The sequence below is a fragment of the Hypanus sabinus genome, chromosome 14, assembly GCF_030144855.1.
Source record: "Hypanus sabinus isolate sHypSab1 chromosome 14, sHypSab1.hap1, whole genome shotgun sequence".
Classification (NCBI taxonomy): Eukaryota; Metazoa; Chordata; class Chondrichthyes; order Myliobatiformes; family Dasyatidae; genus Hypanus; species Hypanus sabinus.
This window is the reverse complement of record NC_082719.1, coordinates 62,445,427-62,468,243: the sequence shown is the minus strand read 5'-3', so window position 1 is coordinate 62,468,243 and position 22,817 is coordinate 62,445,427. Positions and strand designations below refer to the sequence as shown.

Sequence of the window (22,817 nt, the reverse complement as noted above, 5' to 3'; positions counted from 1 at the left end):
AGGTGGATTCAGAATTGGCTTGCCTGCAGAAGGCAAATGGTCGTGGTGGAGGGAGTACATTCAGATTGGAGGGTTGTGACTAGTGGTGTCCCACAAGGATTTGTTCTGGGACCTCTCCTTCTTGTGATTTTTATTAATGACCTGGGTGTTGGTGTAGAAGGGTGGGTTGGCAAGTTTGCAGACAACACAAAATTTGGTGGTGTTGTAGATAGTGTAGAGGATTGTTGAAGATTGCAGAGAGACATTGATAGGATGCAGAAGTGGGCTAAGAAGTAGCAGATGGAGTTCAACCTGGAGAAGTGTGAGGTGGTACACTTTGGAAGGGCAAACTCCAAGGCAGAGTACAAAGTAAATGGCAGGATACTTGGTAGTGTGGAGGAGCAGAGAGATCTGGGGGTACATGTCCACAGATCCCTGAAAGTTGCCTCACAGGTAGATAGGGTAATTAAGAAAGCTTATGGGGTGTTAGCTTTCATAAGTCGAGGGATAGAGTTTAACAGACACGATGTAATGATGCAGCTCTATAAAACTCTAGTTAGGCCACACTTCGAGTACAGTGTCCAGTTCTGGTCGCCTCACTATATGAAGGATGTAGTGTTATGTACCCCGTAACTGGGTCACTTACCAGCAAAGATAGAGAGGTCCGTTGAAGTTTGATGGTACTATTTTTAAAGGTATTTATTGATAAAAATACACAAAAATAATATCAATGCAACCATACAGATAATATGCGTCGTCAATACTAAATCTAAAAGCGCGGGTATAGTAATAATCAATAAGAAATAGCTCTATTGTTGTCTAGGGGATAATGTATTGTCCGATGGAAATATAAAAGTCACCTTAGTTCATTCAGGCTGCAGCCTTTGGTTGGAGAAAGACAGATTTTTAGAACTTGCCAGCTTTTCCTTTTTATGATGTCGATCCTTTGAAATTTCGTTGGTGGTGACTCTTCTTTAGCTAAGCTGTCTTCCGTGGTAAGGCCCCAATCCCGGGCAACGGGAAAGGACACACGTGGGCCCTCCACCGGCTGTCGCTATTAAATGCTGTCATGGGATTTCTAGCGTTTCTCCTGGTGTGTCTAAAGGGGTTGTTCCCCAGACCCTCTTTTATCCTTACTCACGGGGTCTCAGATGTCAATCAGGTAGGGATGGTGCCATCCCTCAACCCAGCCCACTTTGGTCATCCCTGAGGGCTTCTATGAAGTACAGTACTCAATACACAATTCTGTCTCCAAGAGACAATGGCCGTTTCCGTGGCTTTGTATCGCTGAGGGGCCAGGACATTCCAAACCCCTTGTGGATTCTGCGTGTCTTCCTCTCATTTCCTGGGTCTCCTGGCCTGAATTAATAGTGATCTTGTGATTCTCAAAAAGGAGGGGGCTACTTTGTACCCTTCAGCCCCTCAGAGTTGGGGCACAGGCGTAACAGTAGAAGCATTAGAAAGGGTACAGAGGAGATTTACCAGGATGCTGCCTGGTTTAGAGAGTATGGATTATGATCAGAGATTAAGGGAGCTAGGGCTTTACTCTTTGGAGAGAAGGAGGATGAGAGGAGGCATGATAGAGGTGTACAAGATATTAAGAGGAATAGACAGAGTGGACAGCCAGTGCCTCTTCCCCAGGGCACCACTGCTCAGTACAAGACATGGCTTTAAGTTAAGGGGAGGGAAGTTCAAGGGGGATATTAGAGGAAGGTTTTTCACTCAGAGTGATTGGTGCGTGGAATGCACTGCCTGAGTCAGTGATGGAGGCAGAGACACTAGTGAAATTTAAGAGACTACTAGACAGGTATATGGAGGAATTTAAGGTGGGGGGTTATATGGGAGGCAGGGTTTGAGGGTCGGCACAACATTGTGGGCCGAAGGGCCTGTAATGTGCTGTATGTTCTATGTTCAGTTAGGATAGGGAACAGTCGAGAGAGGATTTCTTGACCTTCTGGGGCAGGTAATCTTGATTGTGAGATTGGAGGCATTAGGAAAGTTAATCTCTCGGTCTGAGGACACATTTGAAAATGAACTGCTGACTATTTTGCACTCCGCAGACAGTGCCCAGTGTGCTCACTGTTTTCAGCTCTTTGATTTTACTTCACCTCTCTCACATCTATGTTCAGTATCTGCTTTTGGGGATGTTGGGATCTGATAGATGTTGGCTGGAAGTAGGGGAATGAAGATCTGTTACAATCCGTTCCAGAGTAATTCACTTGTGAGCCATTTCAGGTGATTGCTGAGAGATCTAAGATCGAGAATTCTGGAGAATTTCAGCGTCACGGTTCCGATTCAGACTCCGAATTACAGAGCAAGAAGAAGTGTAAGGCCTTTCTTGATGTGTTACTCAGTGCAACCTATGAAAATGGAGAAAAGCTGAGTCAGCAGGACATTAAAGAGGAAGTGAACACATTCATATTTGAGGTAAGGTGTCATGTGCAGAAGTAGCAAGTTGTTTTAATTGATGTGTGTGTAGGATCAAATAATAATACGAGGGTTGAGATTACTGAGAGTGGATAAACATTTATTATATAGTTAAATGATACTCTTTTGTTTATACTTAATAAGGTGTTAACATTTTAATTTCTCCCCACCACCTTATTCTGTTTTCTGTGCCCTTCCTTCCCAGTCCCAATGAAGGGTCTCAACCTGAAACGTTGACAAGTTACTCTCTTCTATAGAGCCTGCCTGATTTGCTCTGCATTTTCTGTCTGTGGCTCTAGATTTCCCACATCTTCAGAATTACTAGTGTTAAAGTTTAAATATTGTGCATCATAAAATAGGAAACAATTATTATCTGAAAATACTTTTTACAATGCATTTTCCAGGCTACTTCTGATATGTACATTATTTATAAGTATACTGAAAGCCTGATTACATCTCTTAATTTGTGAGTTAAGTTACAGACATAGGTCAGACAGACAGACAGACATACTTTATTGATCCCGAGGGAAGCTGGGTTTTGTTACAGCCGCACCAACCAAGAATGGTGTAGAAATATAGTAATATAAAGCCATAAATAATTAACTAATAATAAGTTAATCATGCCAAGTGGAAATACAAACCCCATTTCCAGAAAAGTTGGGATATTTTCCAAAATGCAATAAAAACAAAAATCTGTGATATAATAATTAACGTGAACCTTTATTTAACTGACAAAAGTACAAAGAAAAGATTTTCAATAGTTTTACTGACCAACTGAATTGTATTTTGTAAATATACACAAATTTAGAATTTGATGGCTGCAACACACTCAACAAAAGTTGGGACAGGGGCATGTTTACCATTGTGTTAAACATCACCTTTCCTTTTAATAACACTTTTTAATCGTTTTGGAATGGAGGATACTAATTGTAGTAGATTTGCAATTGGAAATTTTGTCCAATCTTGTTTGATATAAGAATTCAGCTGCTCAACAGTCCGTGGTCTCCGTTGTCTGATTCTTCTCTTCATGATGCGCCATACATTTTCAATAGGAGATAGATCTGGACTGGCAGCAGGCCAGTCAAGCACACGCACTCTGTGTCTACAAAGCCACGCTGTTGTAGCCCATGCAGAATGTAGTCTGACATTGTCCTGCTGAAATAAGCATGAACGTCCTGGGAAGAGATGTCGCCTTGATGGCAACATACGTCTCTCTAAAATCCTAATATACACCTCAGAATCAATGGTACCTTCACATACATGCAACTCACCCATGCCGTGGGCACTGATGCACCCCCATACCATCACAGATGCTGGCTTTTGCACCTTTTGCTGATAACAATCCGGATTGGTCGTTTTCATCTTTGGCACGGAGAACTCGACGCTTGTTTTTTCCGAAAAGTAGCTGAAATGTGGACTCATCTGACCACAGCACACGGTTCCACAGTCTTTCGGTCCAGCTGAGATGAGCTCGGGCCCAGAGAGCTCGCCGGCGTTTCTGCATAGAGTTGATGTATGGCTTCCTCCTTGCGTAATACAGTTTCAAGTTGCATTTCTGGATGCAGCGACAGACTGTGTTAAGTGACAATGGTTTTCCAAAGTACTCCCAAGCCCAGGGGGCTATAATTGTCACAGTAGCGTGACAGTTTCTTAGGCAGTGCCGCCTGAGGGCTTGAAGATCACGCGCATTCAACAGTGGTTTCCAACCTTGCCCTTTACGCACTGAGATGTCTCTGAATTCTCTGAATCTTTTCACAATATTATGTACTGTAGATGTTGAAAGACCTAAGATTCTCTGCAATCTTGAATTGGGAAATGTTCCCTTTGAACTGACTAACAATTCTCTCACAAATTTTGGCACAAAGGGGTGAGCCACGACCCATCCTTGTTTGCAAAGACTGAGCCTTTGATGGACTCTACTTTTATACCCAGTCATGATACCTCACCTGCTACCAATTAGCCTGCTTAATGTGGAGTCTTCCAAACCGGTGTTACTTGAATATTCTGTGCACTTTTCAATCTTATTTTAACTCTGTCCCAACTTTTGTTGAGTGTGTTGCAGCCATCAAATTCTAAATTTGTGTATATTTACAAAATACAGTTAAGTTGGTCAGTAAAACTATTGAAAATCTTTTCTTTGTACTTTTGCCAGTTAAATAAGGGTTCACGTGAATTAACATATCACAGATTTATGTTTTTATTGCATTTTGGAAAATACCCCAAATTTTCTGGAAATGGGGTTTGTAAGTCCAGGACCAGCCTATTGGCTTAGAGTGCCTGACACTCCGAGGGAGGAGTTGTAAAGTTTGATGGCCACAGGCAGGAATGGTTTCCTATGACACTCAGTGTTACATCTCGGTGGAATGAGTCTTTAGCTGAATGTACTCCTGTGCCTAACCAGTACATTATGGAGTGTATGGGAGTCATTGTCCCAGATGGCATGCAACTTGGACAGCATCCTCTTTTCAGACACCACCTTCAGAGAGTCCAGTTCCACCCCCACAACATCACTGGCCTTACGAATGAGTTTGTTGATTCTGTTGGTGTCTGCTACCCTCAGCCTGCTGCCCCAGCACACAACAGCAAACATGATAGCACTGGCCACCACAGGCTCGTAGAACATCCTCAGCATCGTCCGGCAGATGTTAAAGGATCTCAGTCTCCTCAGGAAACAGAGATGGCTCTGACCCTTCTTGTAGACAGCCTCAGTGTTCTTTCAGTTCTCAGTCCAGTTTATTGTCAATTCATATCCCCAGGTATTTGTAATCTCCACCATGTCCACACTGACCCCTTGGATGGAAACAGGGGTCACCGGTGCCTTAACCCTCCTCAGGTCCACCACCAGCTCCTTAGTCTTTTTCACATTAAGCTGCAGGTGATTCTGCTCGCACCATGTGACAAAGTTTCCCACCGTAGCCCTGTACTCAGCCTCATCTCCCTTGCTGGTGCATCCAACTATGGCAGAGTCATCAGAAAACTTCCGAAGATGGCAAGACTCTGTGCAGTAGTTGAAGTCCGAGGTGTAGATGGTGAAGAGAAAGGGAGACAGGACAGTCCCCTGTGGAGCCCCAGTGCTGCTGACCATTCTGTCTGACACAGTGTTGCAAGCGTACGTACTGTGGTCTGCCAGTCAGGTAATCAATAATCCATGACACCAGGGATCTAGGTCTGTTGACTGCTAGAGACAGAATGGTTTTGTGGATATCTGTTTGTACTTGTGCCATTCCAAGGAAAAGAGCACCTTTAGGAAAGTGCAGAAAAATCTGAGTGAATTTAGGAGATGATGATGCTGCTGCATCTCAGGCCCAGGGACTTGAGATAACTCTTACATTATGTGCTGTCCACGTGGAACTTGTATTATTTCACTTTGACTGCTCCACTTAGGGATCTTATTTCTTTTCGGGTCCCAAAGCATTGTCTGTAGGCTGATTGACTATAGTGAATTAGTCCTTATTGTAGATAAGAATGAAAGAGCCATTGATGCACAAGTGAGAGAGAAATAATTGCAGAACTACAGGAAAATAACAAGAGAGTGAGACCGATGGGCTCGCTGTGTTGGGCGCTAGTATACTCTTGATGGACTGCCGTGATAAAGACAACTTATTATGCAAGTGAGTAAAAGGAGCCAATATTGATGCTTTTTTTAAAAAAAAGTGAGGTTTGGGGCAGATGAGGTGTGTGATGAGAGAAGAAAAGAATGAAAGTGTACCTGGAACAAACTGATTGCTGTCAGGGAAGGAAATGGGGATAGCAAGAGAATTAGATCTTGAAAGCAGTATTGTAAATAGAAGAAGCTGTAAAAGCAGATTTTTGTATGTAATAGCCACCAAGTAAAAAATCCAAGGAGGAATTGATAATCTTGTAGGGGTTATTGGTCATTGTAAATAGTATTCTCTATAGAATATAAAAGATTATTGAAACACAGAAATAATTTGGTGTAAAAGTTTGTAGTAATTTTCTACTATAATGAATGTATTTTCTGTTCTTTAATTGCTATCTCAACATGTTAGATATCAGAAAAGTTTGGTTAATGGACCCTGGACCAGTGAGTGTTGAACAAATAAGAGTGATCAAAATTTAGAAAGTGTAGATTATGATGGATGATTTTTGTTTACATGGGTAGATAACTGTTAAACCCAATATTTTTAAGTAAAGATGCATGTCTTATCGTAATGGAAATAAAATCAAGATGTTTATATTTTCAGATTTTCTAATTCTAATGCAGATCATCTGTGATCTCCATACTCACATTGGCTGTGCCTTCAGCTTCCAAGGCCTTATGCTCTGAATTCCCTTACCACTTTCTTTAACTTCACTTAAGAACTGTCTAAAATCTAAACCTTTGACCGTGTTTTTTGTGATCTGCCTTAATGTGTGGCTTGGCTTCAGTTTACTTGAGAATGCATCTGGAAAGACCATTGGGGTGTTACTACATTCAATGTACCAGATGAATGGAAGCTATCATTATAAGAAGATAATTAGTCATTATGTAAACAGCTGAATTTAGTCATAATATGGTGAATAATGTCTTGATAAATAGAGAGGTCTTGGAATATTATTTTATAATGTTGCATTTTATGTAAGTGTTAAATTTAATACATTGAGGATATTGAGTCATAGAGCACTGCAGCACATAAAACAGGCCCTTCAGCCCATCTAGTCCATGCAAAGCTGTTATTTGTTTAGTCTCATTAACCCACACCTGGAAATAGCCCTTCATACCCCTCCCACTTAAGTAATTATTCAAACTTCTCTTAAAATGTTGCTATCAAACCCACATTCACAGCTTCTGATGGCTGTTCCATAAGACATAGGAGCAGAATTAAGCCACTTGGTCCATTGAATCTGCTCTGCTATTCCATCATGGCTGATTTATTATCCTTCTTAATCCCATTCTCTTGCCTTCTCCCCGTTACCTTTGACACCCTGACTAACAAAGAAACTATTAACCTCCTTTTTAAATATACTCTTAATGACTTTGCCTCCACAGCTGTCTGTGGTAATGAGTTCCACAGGTTCACAATGCTCTGACTAAAGAAATTCCTCTGCATCTGTGTCTTAAATGGGCATCTGTCTATTCTGAGGCTATGCCCTTTGGTCCTCCCACGAGAGGAAACATCTTCCCCACAAGGCACTCATTAAATGCATCAGAAATATTGCATTTGAAGTCAAAACATTTTTATTCAAGGAAGTCGAATTTCTTGTTTTCCTGTTAACGATAATTTGCATGACACTTTAAATCCTTCAGAAACAGCAAATTGACAATCTATAAGAATTAGCCAGAGTATCTGAGTTTAAGAAAAGATTTGTTAATTTTGGAAAATAAAATTTAATGAAAAATTGTATTAAAGAGTGAAATATTCTACTTAAATTATGAGTTAAAATAGTTGTCATTTTTATCAAATAAACATCCATTAATAAGACAGTTTAATTAAATTTTTAACTCTGTTGTTTAACCATGCTGATAACTATTTGTTAATACCCAATCTATAAAATATGGCTTTTTTTTTTGCCATGAATGAATTTCAGTGTACTTTATATTTTTAAAAGGGGTTACTTTATATTTCTTCCATCAGGGCCATGATACTACAGCTGCTGCAATAAACTGGGCTCTTCATCTCTTGGGGTCCCATCCTGATGTACTAAAGAAAGTTCAGGAAGAGTTGGGTGATGTTTTTGGTATGTTCCAATACTTACTTTATAAGTCATTATTATATCATTGCATATCATAGTAACTTAAAACATCTGAAATATTTTAATATATTGGGAGAACCTTTAATATACTAGGAACTGCATCTGAACAGTTGCTAAGTAGCTAAAGCCAACTGACAAATCAGTTTCAGTATCATATATATTTAGACGGCCCCCTTCTCTAGCTCACATCACTTCCCCTCTCCTCTGTCCTCCACTGTTTCTGAATTGTCAGATTGTTCCAAGAAAAGTTCAGTGTTTAACTTACTTTCCAACTCCATACCTCTCCCTAATAAACATTCACAACCAAATCAGTCTGCTTGCAAAATGAGTTTCTAGTCACACATCTATGCGTCACCAGGATTAGCAGTTTTCATCAAAAGTATTTCAGCTAACTTTCCCCGGCTCTGTTTAGTGGTGATGGGGGCAGATTTGAGAAGGAACAGGCCATACTTGAGATAAGTTGGAGTCTAGAAAGGGTGATATGTAGCCACATACTTAATGTGAGGGAGTAGAAGGTAGGACCGAATGGGGAGGAAGAGTTTGAGGGTATGTAGATCAGAAAGTAGAGAAAAGTTAAAGGTGGAAAGTATATAATAAAAGGAAAAGTGATTCAGGATGGAGGTTGAAATATTCTGATTTATAAATAAACATGCTGTATTTTACTGTTAATAGATCTTACTGTAGTAATGTCTGAGATCATAATAATAATGTATACACACAAACATGGTTTATTTCTTGCGTATCCTAATAGCTTGATGTTTGAGAATATGAAATTTCACCTTTTCTATCTGTTCTTTCTGTCAACTACTCCAGTCTCTTTCTCTCCCCAAATCCACCCCCAGCCCTTCCATTAATACCTGGCTTCTGTCTTGGCAATGTAGGAATACAACACAGATACAGGCTGTTCAGTCCCAGCAGGTCAATACCAATCACAATGCTCACCCTGCTAGTCCCAATTTCCTGCATTTGGCTCATGTCATTCTAAGCTGTACACCTCCATGTAGCTATTGAAATGATACCTATTGTACCTGCCTGAACCACCCCCCCGGCAGTTTGTTCCATGTGCTCCCCACCGTCCTCTGCATGATAAAATGGCATTCATCTGAAAATTAGTTTTGAAATTGATTATGTTATTATCAGGTAATTCAGATCACCCCCCTTCGATGGAAGATCTGAAGAATCTCCAGTACCTACAGTGCGTTATTAAGGAATCTCTGCGTTTGTTCCCTTCTGTTCCAATTTTTGGTCGTACTTTGCTTGAGGATTGCTATATTGGTAAGTTGGTGTGATATCGCTTCTCAGTCGAGGGCAAGTTGCATTATCTGTTTTCATTGTTTTGTGGGATAACTCGAATCCTGTACTTCATAGGTGTCAAACTCAAGGCCCGCGGGCCATATCCGGCCCGGCGTACAAACTCAAGGCCCGCGAGATCATTTTAGATAGCTCTCTTATTTTAAGTATTAATAGCCCGGCGATATGAAGCCTATGATTGTAAGTTAATACCAATCATAAAAATAATGCTTGCTCAGCAGTCTTCTTCATAAGAAACGGAATTTGTGAAGTGAACCACTTTGTAGTCATAGCAGAGACTGAGACACATGAGAACAGGCTGAAAAAACGGAGGCAATAAAAGCTGCGTTCGCACGCGCCCGACTGATCCGGCCCGCATGAAGCTGCATTTTGCCCAATCCGGCCCGTGACCTAAAATGAGTTTGACACCCCTGCTGTACTTGATATAAAGCTTGCATTACAGTGCTTGATATAAATGGTTGAATTATTTAATTGAATGAGTTAATTAGGAAACATAAAAAGAGAGTAATTGCGCAAATAATTTGAGATGAACATTATGATTTTCTCTATTCTGCTATACAGCTGTGCTCTGAGTTTGCTTAAAAAGTGATATCCAGCCTTAAACATAGGATCAAGTGACATCACAGTTTTGTGTACCATGTCACCCAGTTTCTATGACAAAGAATTGTAAAGCAGTGAGAATAATGGTTGTGTGAGGTCTCTGATTTTCTGTCACAGCCCACCTGTATTTCAGGTGCACAGCTTCTCAGGCAGCCCGTTGGGATGGAGGATGCCTTACTCCCAGCCAGCTTCGGCAGGGACTGGGAATTCTGGCAATTGTGGGCTCTTCTAACTGATAGGGTAGGTGGCTGTTTGTGTAGTTCGTGGTGTGGTATGCTCCTTCTATCACCCACCCAAGGACCCTGTGCACTCATGATGTATGGTCCTGAGGTTTTCAATGCTGCTTCTGCATTTTGTGCAGTCAATTGTGAGGAGTCAATGGGAAGCTGCATTGCTGAATCTTATTTCCCTATCTGCCTTTAATCCTTGCCCTGACAAATCCTGCAATAGATAGTCCAGCATTGGACAAGCCATTTAGCTCACAATGTTGTGCTGATCATAGTCCTGATTTTTATACTAAATGGCTTCCCATTTAACATCCATGTCCCTCCATTTCTGTCATCCGTGTCGATCTAAAGCGCTTAAACTTCACTAAACTGCGTAATTCCACTCCTACCCCTGGTAACCCATTCCAAGCACCTAGCACTTCCTACATTTAAAAAAAAACAACTTGTTCCTCGCATCACCTTTAAATTTTCTCCTCCTAACCTTAAAACCATTATTTTGTGGAATAAAATTTTAAAATTTTCCACCCTGGAAAATGTATTTTAATTTGACTAGCCTAACTTTGAGTCTCATAAATTTAAAATATTTCTATCAGGTCTCCACTTGGCCTAAGGAGAACAATCCAGGGTTATCTAATCTGTTCATATACTTTAGCTCATACCCTCCTAGTCTCTAATGCAGACCCTCACCATGGTCTCCACATCCTTCTGATAATGTGGCAACTGGAAGTGCACTCTGTGTGGACTGGCTGTATTTTAAATAGCTTCAGCATGACTTCCTTATTCCCCCTTTACCAATGAAGGTAATAATTCCATATTCCTTTTATATGACTCTATTCATTTGAGTAGCCACTTTAAGTGAATTATAGGCCAGGATCCTATAATTCCTCCATACATCTATGCTATTAAGAAGTCTGACATTAACTGTATACCTTCTGCTTTCATTTGACCTCCAAAAGTGCAGCACCTCCCACTTGTCTGGATTAAACTCCATCTGCCACTTCCCTGCCCTTATCTGTAACTGATCTATAACCTTTCCCCACCTGGAAGGCCTCAGAGCTCTCCTTTTCTTTCTGGACACCAGACCCAACCAGTTCCCCTCCACCATCACTCTCCCTCCATCTGGTGGAACTGGTCCTCACTCTCAATAGTTTCTCCTTTGGCTTCTCCCACTTCCTTCAAACAAAATGTGTAGCTGTGGGCACTCACATGGGTCCCAGCTATGCTTGCTGTTTTCTGTCAGCTATATGGAGCAGTCTCTGTTCCAAGCCAGCACTGGTGTCATCCCCTCAACTCCTCCTATACTACATCGGCGACTGCATTGGCACTACTTCCTGCACCTGTGCTGAACTCATCAACTTAATCAAATTTACCTCCTACTTCTTCCCTGTCCTCAAATTTACCTGGCCTACTTCAGATGCCTCCCTCCCCTTTTTCAACCTCTATCCACTTTTTCAACCTCTCTCCATCTGTCTCTGGAGACAGTCTTTCTAATGATGTCTTTAATAAATCCACTGATTCTCACAGCTAGATGGACTATACCTCTTCCCACCCTGTTACTTGTAAAAATGCCACCCCCTTCTCTCAATACCTCCATGTCTGCTGCATTTGCTCACAGGATGAAGCTTTTCATTCTAGAACTAAGGAAATGTCCTCCTCCTTCAAAGAGAGGGGCTTCCCTTCCTCCACCATCAATGCTGCCCTCAACCGTGTTTCTTCCACTTCACGCACGTGTGTCTTCCTCCTACCCCACAGGGAGAGTATATCTCTTGTCTTCACCCACTAGCCTCTGTGTCCAGCACATAATTCCCTGTAACTTCCATCATCTTCAACAGGATTCCACCACCTACCCTACCCCACCCCACCCCCCCCCCCAGCTTTCCACAGGGATCACTTCCTACGTGACTCCCTGTCCATTTGTCCCACCTCACTGATTTCCCTCTTGGCACTTACCCATGCAAGTGGAACAAGTGCCATACCTGCCCTACACCACGTCCCTCACTAGCATTCAGGGCCCAAACAGTCCTTCCAGGTGAAGCGACACTTCACCTGTGAGTCTGCTGGGCTCATCTACTGTATCCGGTGCTCCCGGTGGGGCCTCCTGTGTATCAGTGATCCCCGACGTAGATTTGCCGAGCACCTACGCTCCGTCCGCCAGAAAAAGTGGGATCTCCCAGTGTCACCCATTTTAATTCTACTTCCCATTCCGACATGTCAGTTCATGGCCTCCTCTATTGCCACGATGAGGCCACCCTCAGATTGGGGGAACAACACCTGATATTCCGTCTGGGTAGCTTCCAACCTGAAGGCATGAACATCGATTTCTCTAACTTCTGGTCATAATTCCCCACCCCCCCCACCTTCACCACTCCCCATTCCTATTTCCCTCTCCTTTCCTGCCCATCACCTTCCTCTGGTGCTCCTTTGCCCCCTTTTCTTTCTTCCGTGGCCTCATGTCCTCTCTTGTCAGATTCCCACTTCCCCAGTCTTGTATCTCTTTCACCAGTCAATTTCCCAGCTCCTCATCCCTCCCCCTCTTTCAAATTCACCTATCACCTACTACCTGGTATTTCTTTCTCTCCTCCCCCCACCCTTATAGTTTGACTTCTCATCTTTTTTATCTGTAGTCCTGAGATGAAGGGTTTTGGTCTAAAATAGCGATTCTTGACTCTTTTCCATAGATGCTGCCTGAGCTCCTAAGTTCTTTCAGCATTTTGTGTGTGTTGCTTGGATTTCCAGCATCTGTAGATTTTCTCTTGTTTATAACCTGCTGTATTCTTTGATAGTCCTTTATACTGTCTAAAGTTCAACTAATATTGATGTCATCAACAAATTTGCTAATCTAGCCATCTGCATTTTCATCGAGGTCACTGATGTATATCGCAAACAACAGAAGTCCCAGTTCAGAAGCTTGCTGAACACCACCGTTTGTGGTGGTTCACCAGAATAACAACCTTTGTTTTCAGTGGGCATGTTAGTGCCGAATCAAGCTTGCAATTCAGCCTGGACCCCATGTAGCCCATGATGACTGATTTGTGAGTCTGACGTTGAATGTGGAGTTTGCTTTCTAAGAATTATCCAGGCCTACACATTGAGTCATTTAACACCATATTTTTTCTGTACAATGTAGTCAAGTTTTTGGGAAAAACAAAAATCAGTTGACAGTCAGGAAGTGTTCCAGTCGTACAAAGTCTATGTTAACTCTGATCATTGATCGGTGGCAAGCTCTGCCCTTTTGATTTCTAGCCCAGCCCCACTGATTTTCTGCCGGTTGATGTTCCCTGCCTAACCTGCAGTCTGTAGCTGTATCTGATTTGCTTCGCATGTTCCACTACAATAACACTTGTTTAGTCACTTTGTGCTCATTGGATTTCCTGGCAGAGGACCATGAACAAATTATTTGTTGGCCCCTTCCAAACTGTCACTCTCATGCACCTATCAATGCATCGTCTACTTTTCATGTAACTGCTAGTTTTAGTAAAAGTGTTGCTGCTTTACTGAATAGTCTTCATGTTACTGAATCAAATATTGACCACCTTTTGATAAGAGTATAGCAGAGCTTTATCTTGTAAGGACAATATTTGTTCTATTGAGCAATGCAAATAAACATTTTTCTTGCATTTAATGAGTGCCTTGATTTTGATATGTGGTTCTAGGTATTTGGGTTAAAATTATATTTTTGACATAGTTTCTTCTATTCTAGTGCATAAAAGTTTTATCATTCAACCAAAATTCTTATAAACCATAATGAGGGACTCACAAACCTTTCTCACACTTCATATTTTGAATGGGCAGTAGACGGGTATTTGTTACATTGGATTCCATTCACTTTAACAATGGGCTAAGTTTCCACTGTGATTTTAATAGACATAGAAGTACCTGGCCTGAGAATGCGTAGTCATTTTTGAAAGAGGCAATGTTGACCTATATATGTCATATGTCGCACTATATATAGTACTAACTAGTGATATCACATGTCACAATGCATCGTTCTAATCATGTTCCTTAACCAATGGCTCCAAGCCTGGCAAAGAATGATATCTGGAAACATGTCACTATGCAATGCAGGCAGTTCCCATTTTATACAGCACATGACAACGTATTTTGTTTGTTGTTTGGTGGAAATAAATGGGGTGCTGACATCGCCTTGGAAGCTTTATTGCCTCTGATAGCAAGCAGGCACCACAATATCACTGAAAGAATTTCTCCCGAGAGTTGCTAATGTTTATGCAAATATTATTGGAAAGCATTATGATATTGGCTAGATGATTTGAATTTTGCCTTGAGAGATGTGCTTGGTTCATGGGAGTTTAGAGGTTATTAGCAGTTATAATTTATCATTATATTACCATCAAATTAAGAGTTATCTATCTGAAGGTGCGATACAAAGGTGGATTACTGAAAGTGTTCAGTTGATATTAAGTGACAGAGTGTTCAATTGTTAGTGTCCAACCACCTGGTCAAAGGATTTCAGGTTTCAACATGATTCCTAGCGTTCAATTCAGGAGCTGCATCAAGGATGTAGATGAATGCCCTTGGATTCAGCTACGTCCCTAATGCTGGTAAATGTTTTATTTGACAGTGGGAACTCTTACAATTAAGTTAAAGTTCGGGTTCATTATAACATGTCTGTACATACATACATACATACATACATACATACATACATGCAACCAAACAAAACACAGTTCCTTTGGACTGTGGTGCACCCACAAAACTTGCCACACACAGTACATAAAGCAAAATATTACACAGGCAAGCTAATAAAATACAAGCCAATGTGCATGGAGTGTGCAGCACTGGTAAACTGTAAACGTCTCGTTGTCCTGGTGATGAGACCTCATGGTGGCAGGGTGTTCATTCGTCTCACAGCCTGAGGGAAGAAGCTGTTGTCCACAGTCAGGCAGTGCTGGTCCTGATGCTCCTAGATCTCCTTCCTGATGGAAATGGATCAGAGAGATAGTGAAATGGGTAGAGATCCTCAGGTACAGTTTGAGCCGTTCATGTACAATGCTCCTGGTAACTGTCACAAACAGGGGGAAGTGAGACACCAGTGATTCTCTTGGTGGTTCTTGCTATCCTCTGTAAGACGTTGCAGCTTCCGTACAACACAGTGATACAGCCAGATTGGACACTCTCAATGGTGCTCCTGTAGGATGTTGTTAGAACGGGAGCAGGGAGCCTTGCACACTCTAGTCTCCTCAGAAAATGTGGATTCTACTGTACCTTGAGTAATGAGGAGGTGCTGTAGGTCCAGGTTAGATTGTCTGTAGTGTGCACACCAAGAAATTTCGTACTCTTCACTCTCTCCATGGCAGAGCCATCGAGGTGCAATGAAAAGCTGTGGATCTGTGCCTTCCTGAATCCCACATTCTTGTCTTGTCCATGTCAAAACTCGGGTTGCTGTTCACACACCATTTGACATCAGTCTGTATGCCCACTCATCACTATTGCTGATGAGGCCAACCAGCAATGAACTTGATACAGTTTTAGTTGGATCCTGAGCGCACAGCCCTGGTGGAGGGGGCTGGGGTCACCAGTGCTCAGCGTGATGGAGTTTGAGACGTTGCTGCAAACCCAGACTGACTGGGGTCTTTCAGTCAAGAAGTCCAAGATTCAGCTACAGAGAGGGGTGTTGAGCCCCAACGAGGACAGTTTACCCATCAGCCTCTGAAGGATGATTGTGTTAAACGTTAAGCTGAAGTTGATGAACAACAGCCTTGTGTATGAGGCACTGTTTTCTAGGTGGGACAGGTTGGAGTGGAGGGCCAAGGCGATGGCATCATTAGTGTACAGGTTTGAGTGGGAGGTGAACAGGTCAAGTTCCAGTGTAGCAGGAAGCTGGGATTTTGTATAATACTTTACCAGCCAGTCAAAGCACTTCATGATTGTTGAGGTCAGTGTCACTGTGCGGTAATCATTTGGGCCTGTTACTGTCACTCTCTCGGGCACTGGAATGATGGTGGCTACTTTGAGGCCTACAGGGACAGTGGACTATTGCAAAGAGATATTAAATATGTCTGTTAAAATCTCTATTAGCTGGGCTGCACAATCCTTCATCATTGGACCGGGTATGTTGTCCGGCCCTGAAGCCTTGCATGGACTTACCCTGGCTAGGATTCTCCTTACCTTTGCTGTGGCCAGAGTGACCATTCTCAATGTCAGAATCAGTGTTGGGTGTAAAATCACCAACGTATGTCGTGAAATTTGTTAACATAGCAGCAACAGTACACATAATAATAGAGAAAAAACTGAACTACAGTATGAAAATACATTAAATATTTAAATTAAATAAGTAGTGTGAAAAATAGAAATAAAAAAGCAGTGAGTAGTGTTCATGGGTCCAAGGCTCATTCAGAAATCGGATGGTAGAGGGGAAGAAGCTGTTCCTGAATCGCTGTGTGTCTTCAGGCTTCTGTACCTCCTACCTGATGGTAACAATGAGAAGAGGGCATGCTCAGGATGATGGGGGTCCTTAATAATGGACGCCACCTTTTCAAGACATTGCTCCTTGAAGGTATCCTGTCACTACAGAAGCCAGTGCCCATGATGGAATTGACTAATTTTACATCTCTCTGCAGCTTACTTTGGTCCTGTGCAGTAGCCCCCTATCTCCCCCCACCCCCTCAAATTACCAGACGGTGATGCAGCCAGTTAGAATGTTCTCCTTAGTATATCTGTAGAAACTGTGAGTGTCTTTAGTGACGTACCAACCCTCCTCAAACTAGTGAAATATAGGTGCTGAAGTTGAGGATCCGGTTGCCGAGGGAGGTACAGAGGCTCAGAAAGTCACATCATTTCTTGTGTCAAATTGTGCATAGAAGGCATTCAGCCCATCAGGAAGGGAGGCAACACCGTCTGATGTGCAGGGTAGTCTTGTAATTTAGTATGGTTTGTATACTTGCTACATGTGCTGCGTGTCCCTGGTATCAGAAAGGTGTCTGTGAGTATTCTTGCTTTGCCTTCCTGACGGTCCATGTGAGCACAACTCTTGCTGACCTTAGACTCGTCCTACCCCTGATCTGAGAGCAGCGTCCTGATCCCGAAGCAGTGCACAAACCTCTCAGTCAGCCGTGGTTTCTGGTTTACCCTGACAGTGCAGTATTTAATCCGTTAATGTCCTCGATGTGTTTTGCTATGTAGCCGGTCATCAGTCTTGCATTAATCATCAATGTTGACATGATGATCATAGGTAGCAGCCTCGGTGAATCTGCTCCTGTCCGTCCTGTAGCACTGAGGTGGCACCCACTGGCCAGGTCCTGATCTCCCTGTAAACTGGTTTGACTCATTTAACCAGTGACTTGTCTGCAAGGGTTAGCAAAACAGATATGTGGTCTGAGTAACACACACAAAATGCTGGTGGAACACAGCAGACCAGGCAGCATCTATAGGGAGAAGCACTGTCAACGTTTCTGGCCGAGACCCTTCGTCAGGACTGAGTATCTGCGATGAGGGCAGCAAGCTTTGTAGACTTTGGCTGGACTGCTTTTAAGTTGACGTGATTGAAATCACCAGCAACAATGAAGCCAGTGAGTTGAGTGGCTTCGAGGTCCAACTGCAGTGAAGGGATGATCAGCCTTGGCTGCTGTAAAGATGGTTACAGCTTAGTGATGAACGTTAGAGATCATGTGGAGTGGTTTTAAATCGTCCTGTGAATCATTTTGTTCAAAGTTCTCCAAAGGAAATGTAGGAAAATATGAAAATCAAAAACTCACCTCATTGCTCAAGAATTTATCAATTTTCATACAGAATACTTATTATTACCCTCAAAAATTTACTTAACGGCCCAAGGCATTGCTTTTACATAATGTAAGATGTTACGCATATACACAATTACGTAATGACTTTTATGTCTCTACTTAATATTTGCTGAAGAACAGTTGACTGAATGAATGCCATTAAAACAATCAATGTTGTATCTTTAACTTCTGTTTTTCAGGAGGGTTTAACGTACCCAAAGGAGTCAATGCAATAATCATTCCTTATGCACTACACAGAGATCCGAAGTATTTTCCTGACCCTGAGGAGTTTAGGCCTGAGCGATTTCTGCCAGAGAATTCATGTAAAATGAATCCCTATTCCTTTATTCCATTCTCAGGTGGACCTAGAAACTGCATAGGTATGTATGCCTCAAAGAGTAGTATCTATAGCGTGTTTTGTGAACAGCTATTTACCAAGATTGTAACAGTACCATTCTGTTATCTTAATATAAAATTAGGTGGACATTGTGCACACTATGACACAGGGTGCAATATAACCTATTTTTCCAAAGACCAGTTACAACTTAAGATTTTGCTGGTATTAATTTACTTAAGCTTAGTCATAAAATTTTCTGTAAACCTGTGCAAATTGGCAGCGTATGTAGCAGAATATTGTTTTTTCCTCATTCACCAAAAGATAGGAATTGATCTGTTGAAAGTTTTGCAGTTTTAATAATAATAATTTTAATAATCAAGATGAAAATGGAGTTTATCACAAAAACTGCACTAAGGATTTCAATTAGTTAGCACTATATCCCAGTGGGCAACTAAGATTAAACAAGTTATTGCATATAAACTCGGGGCTGGAGAGTTCTTAAAGCCAGTAGGTAGGAAGTTAGGGATTTTGCAGAGGCTCAGAGATCTGTCCAAAAGGGGAGGGGAACTTGTGAATCTGTGAAAATTGGCATGCTGTCAGTTTGTAATGCGAGGCTGAGCAGAGAAAAATTGACTTCTTTATGAAGCAGGATCAAATCAAAAGTTGCTGGTAAAGAAGAAGTGGCATCTTTCTAGAGTCAGGAAGAATGAAAGTACTTCTCCAGGGTCACCTGTCCCTCCCGCAGGAGCGTCCCAAAGCACTCTCTACATTGCTTCCAAACGCCACTCCATCTGAGCAGTCTTCCACGGAAAGCTCCTCTCTCATAACATCACTACCCTCCAGCATAACAGTCCTCCACAGACAACAGCAGGTTAACATACTGGATTTAAAGTGGAAATAATATGAATATTACTTTCCTGCATGTGAGCTCCTGTGTCTCAAGAAAGCTTAACATGCACCGTATCCAGAGCTTTCCTTACTCATTCTTAATTGCCAGAGGCACATTAATAGATCTAGCTCTCCCCATAGTTGTCGTCTCCATTACTGGCAAGGGTTCAACTAAAAGTGCTTCTCAGAGCCACCTGAATTTGAGCTGAGCTGCAATCTCCTCTTTCTAGCCAAATCAAGTTCTTCTGTTTCCAATTTCATCATCTACATCTCTCTCAGCTCATTCCACCACGCTGAAATTCCCACTGCAACTGGCACTTGGCTACAAGATTCCAATTCTCCCCTGTTCCAATTTGTAACAGCAACATGTCCAAAACGATATCAGTCATATTCTAGTCTGCTTCAAATCTTTTATCACCTCTTTTGCTAATCTCTATTGCTTATGTGGCCAATAGTATTCAGCAATACAGATGTTGCTGCCTATTTTGGAAGTTTTCCTTTATAGCGTTACCTCTCTCCATCTCTAAGATCGTCTTTAGTTACATGTGTAAGTGCTTGCCTGTTTCTGTTCATGTCAAAGAATACTGCAAGGTTATGTGCACAGGAGGAGTCCAGTCAATCATTGTGTCCTGTCTGAATTTGAAAAAAGGCTATGTAAACTTTCTCACATCCTAGCACTTTGTTTCTGTTCATGAAGTACATCAGCTGGTTTTGAAATGCTTCATTATAGTAATGGCACTAAAATAGTGCAATTGAGGTTAGTTCTTGAAATTTAACTAATGTTTCATTCAATTTAGGTCAAAAATTTGCAGTACTTGAGGAAAAAGTAATTTTATCATCTATTCTTCGACGATTCCATGTAGAAGCAAAGCAAAGTTGTGAAGACCTTCACCTTGTGGGGGAATTAATTTTGCGTCCACGAGATGGTATCTGGATAGAACTTCAGCACAGAACAAAATAAATTTTGCCATAAGGAGCACACATAGCTATCACGATGCTGGTTTGACTGATGCAGAGAAATTTGTATAATTTTCTCCTTATTACAGAACATTAATTTTATAAATACAGAGATATTCCTTAGTGACTATATTTTTGCCTTAATCTTATTTTTTTTCCCAAGTTTGTTGCATTAAAGAGCATTATAAATTTAGAAACTCTTTTTTTTACTGTACATTGTTGCAAACTGCTTGGATGCTTGTGATGTGTAGTTTCTGCGTGAATGCTTTCTACAATCTTAGAAAAAAATGATAACACATTATATTGCAATGAGCATTGGATTATTAATCTCTGATCATAACTACAGGGCAAACAAATTGCACGAGTGGAGTTGAAGGGTATTTATTTCTTAATTGTAAATGCTCCTTGCAAAAACCTTAAGGTTATTTTATCTGTCTGTAAAGGTGATTTGTTTTTGTAATAACCCTATTGATTGAGGCTAACAATTGCTATTCACTACTTAGTAAAAATATAAATTGTAAATAATGCAGATGGAAAATTATAATATTTTTCCACATGATAAAATATAAAATTGAAGCCTCTTTTTCCAATAATAAAGTGCACTTTACAATTAAACTCAAAATAAAAGCATTATGAATACCGATCCAGAGACAATGAAGTAAATGAAGAAAGCTTTTGATGTGGATTTATTGCAATAAAAATAAATCAAAGAGAAAATTTTATTTCAAACCTTACTTTGAATTTTACTTTGAATGTTGAAATTTGAACTTTGGCCATTCACCAAAGGCTAGCAATAGTGAATTGGGAGCCTGTCTCACATCTTCTGTTTTTACCCATTGATGTCAAAGGAAATTTAGGCACAGTACAGCATGGATTTTCACTTTGCAATATCTATCCTGTGTCTCAGTCTAAATTTATACCCCCATGTATTTTCAAGATTTTGAATTTAACTTGAATGTTTAAGTATGCTGTAACAGTGAGTTAGATAACAAATAGAATGACTAAAGCAAACTGTTTATTCTGATAAACTGTTAAATCATATTACAAAATACAGAAGATTAGGTACAGATGAAGGAAGAAAGTATTCATAAATGAATATATGAGAGTGAGAGGGGAATTGATGTCTTTCAACTACTATGGTTTTCTGTATTATGGCTATCTGAAGAGAACATATCTCAGAGTTGTATACTGCATACATACTCTGATAATAAAATTAACCCTGATTACAATTAATGTGAAGTTGCTAAGTTAATTTAATCAATTTCTAGATCAGTAAGTGATGTAGTGAACATTTGAGGATTTATTTGCTACATTTCTTAATTTGACTACAACAAAAAAGTGGAATGCTAGAGTTTGCTGACATTTATTACATTTTAGTTGGGAAAACAGAGAGATAATCAAATTCATTATACTGACGGCAGTTGAATTGTTTTGAGAAGAATACAGTCCTGTTTAATTCAACGGGGCGAAGCGTTATTAGCAAACATCGATTCCTGATATACCAGGTGCAAAGTCCATAAAACTTCGACTGAAGAGTGTTTGTTTAGAATAACGTTTTTCTACTATTACTACTGCTTGCAGATTAAACTGGATTTTGACAAAAGTGAATTTTGTCTATATTAATCTTTTGAAATGATACTGGGCAAGAAGCATATAAGTTTAATTATTGTTCTACGTACTGTGAACATTCTATTTGAAGATAAAATCTGAGGACCAGATTAACTTTTCTGCATTTATATTGTGCTTTATTGTTTTACAGATCATGAATATTTTTACAGAAAATATGGATAAGAATAAACTGAATCATAATCTTTAAAGCAAATATGTTTGAATATCAAAATAAAAAAAACTGGAGATGTCAAAAGACAGAAAGCTGAAAGTACTCTGTAGGTCAGGCAGCATCTATGGGGAGAAACAGGTAATGCTACGCATTAGTGACTCTTCATCATTACCGAGAGAAAAAGTAAGACTGAATTACAGTCGGCCCTCCTTATCCGCGAGTTTCGCATGCACAAATTCAATCAACTGCGAGTTGAGAAAACCTGGAAACGCTCTTCTAGCACTTGTTCCAGCATGTACAGACTTTTTTCTTGTCATTATTCCCTAAGCAATGTAGTATAACAACTATTTACATTGTATTAGGTATTATATAGTACATCTGGTATTATTTAGCATCAGTTAGTCAAATGTTTGTCTTAGAAAATAGTATATATTTTACCTTTCTATACACTTAAGAAATGTATGTATTTCAATAATTAAACCACTGCATTGCTTAGTTATAATTGTAGCTTTCATCAGGGTAGGGCCTTTCTCACTTTATCTTTTAAAATTGTTCCAATCGTTGACCGACTGTAGCCTAACTCTTTTCCAATGACCGATGGCGTTTCATCTCTTTCCGATCGCTTTATTATTTCCACTTTATTTTCAATCGTGATTGTGATTATCTTCGTGAACAGAAACTCTGCGGATTCAGAGCTCCGCCGGGTCCTAAACAGCACTGCTTGGAGATGGGTTAAATACGGTCGGGAGTTCTGCTGGGTCCTAAAGTCCACCGCACTGAGGTTAAAGAAGGGACTTGAGCATCGGCGTTTTTTTGGTATCCGTGAGGGGTCCCGGAACCAATCTCTCGTGGATAAGGAGGGCCGACTGTATCTCCTCTCT

General features: G+C 40.8%; 1 protein-coding gene across 1 annotated transcript in view; it reads left to right on the top strand.

The window, feature by feature from the left end:
• LOC132404806 (cytochrome P450 4V2-like) overlaps positions 1-22,281 on the top strand; it is a 54,125-nt gene extending 31,844 nt beyond the window's left edge. The window contains exons 7-11 of the mRNA XM_059989309.1: positions 2,215-2,406; positions 7,983-8,085; positions 9,241-9,375; positions 18,175-18,354; positions 19,997-22,281. Of these exons, the coding sequence (XP_059845292.1) occupies positions 2,215-2,406; positions 7,983-8,085; positions 9,241-9,375; positions 18,175-18,354; positions 19,997-20,160 (774 nt within the window). The 3' untranslated portion in view covers positions 20,161-22,281. The remainder of the gene's footprint in view (positions 1-2,214; positions 2,407-7,982; positions 8,086-9,240; positions 9,376-18,174; positions 18,355-19,996) is intronic.
• The last annotated feature ends 536 nt before the right edge of the window (positions 22,282-22,817 follow it).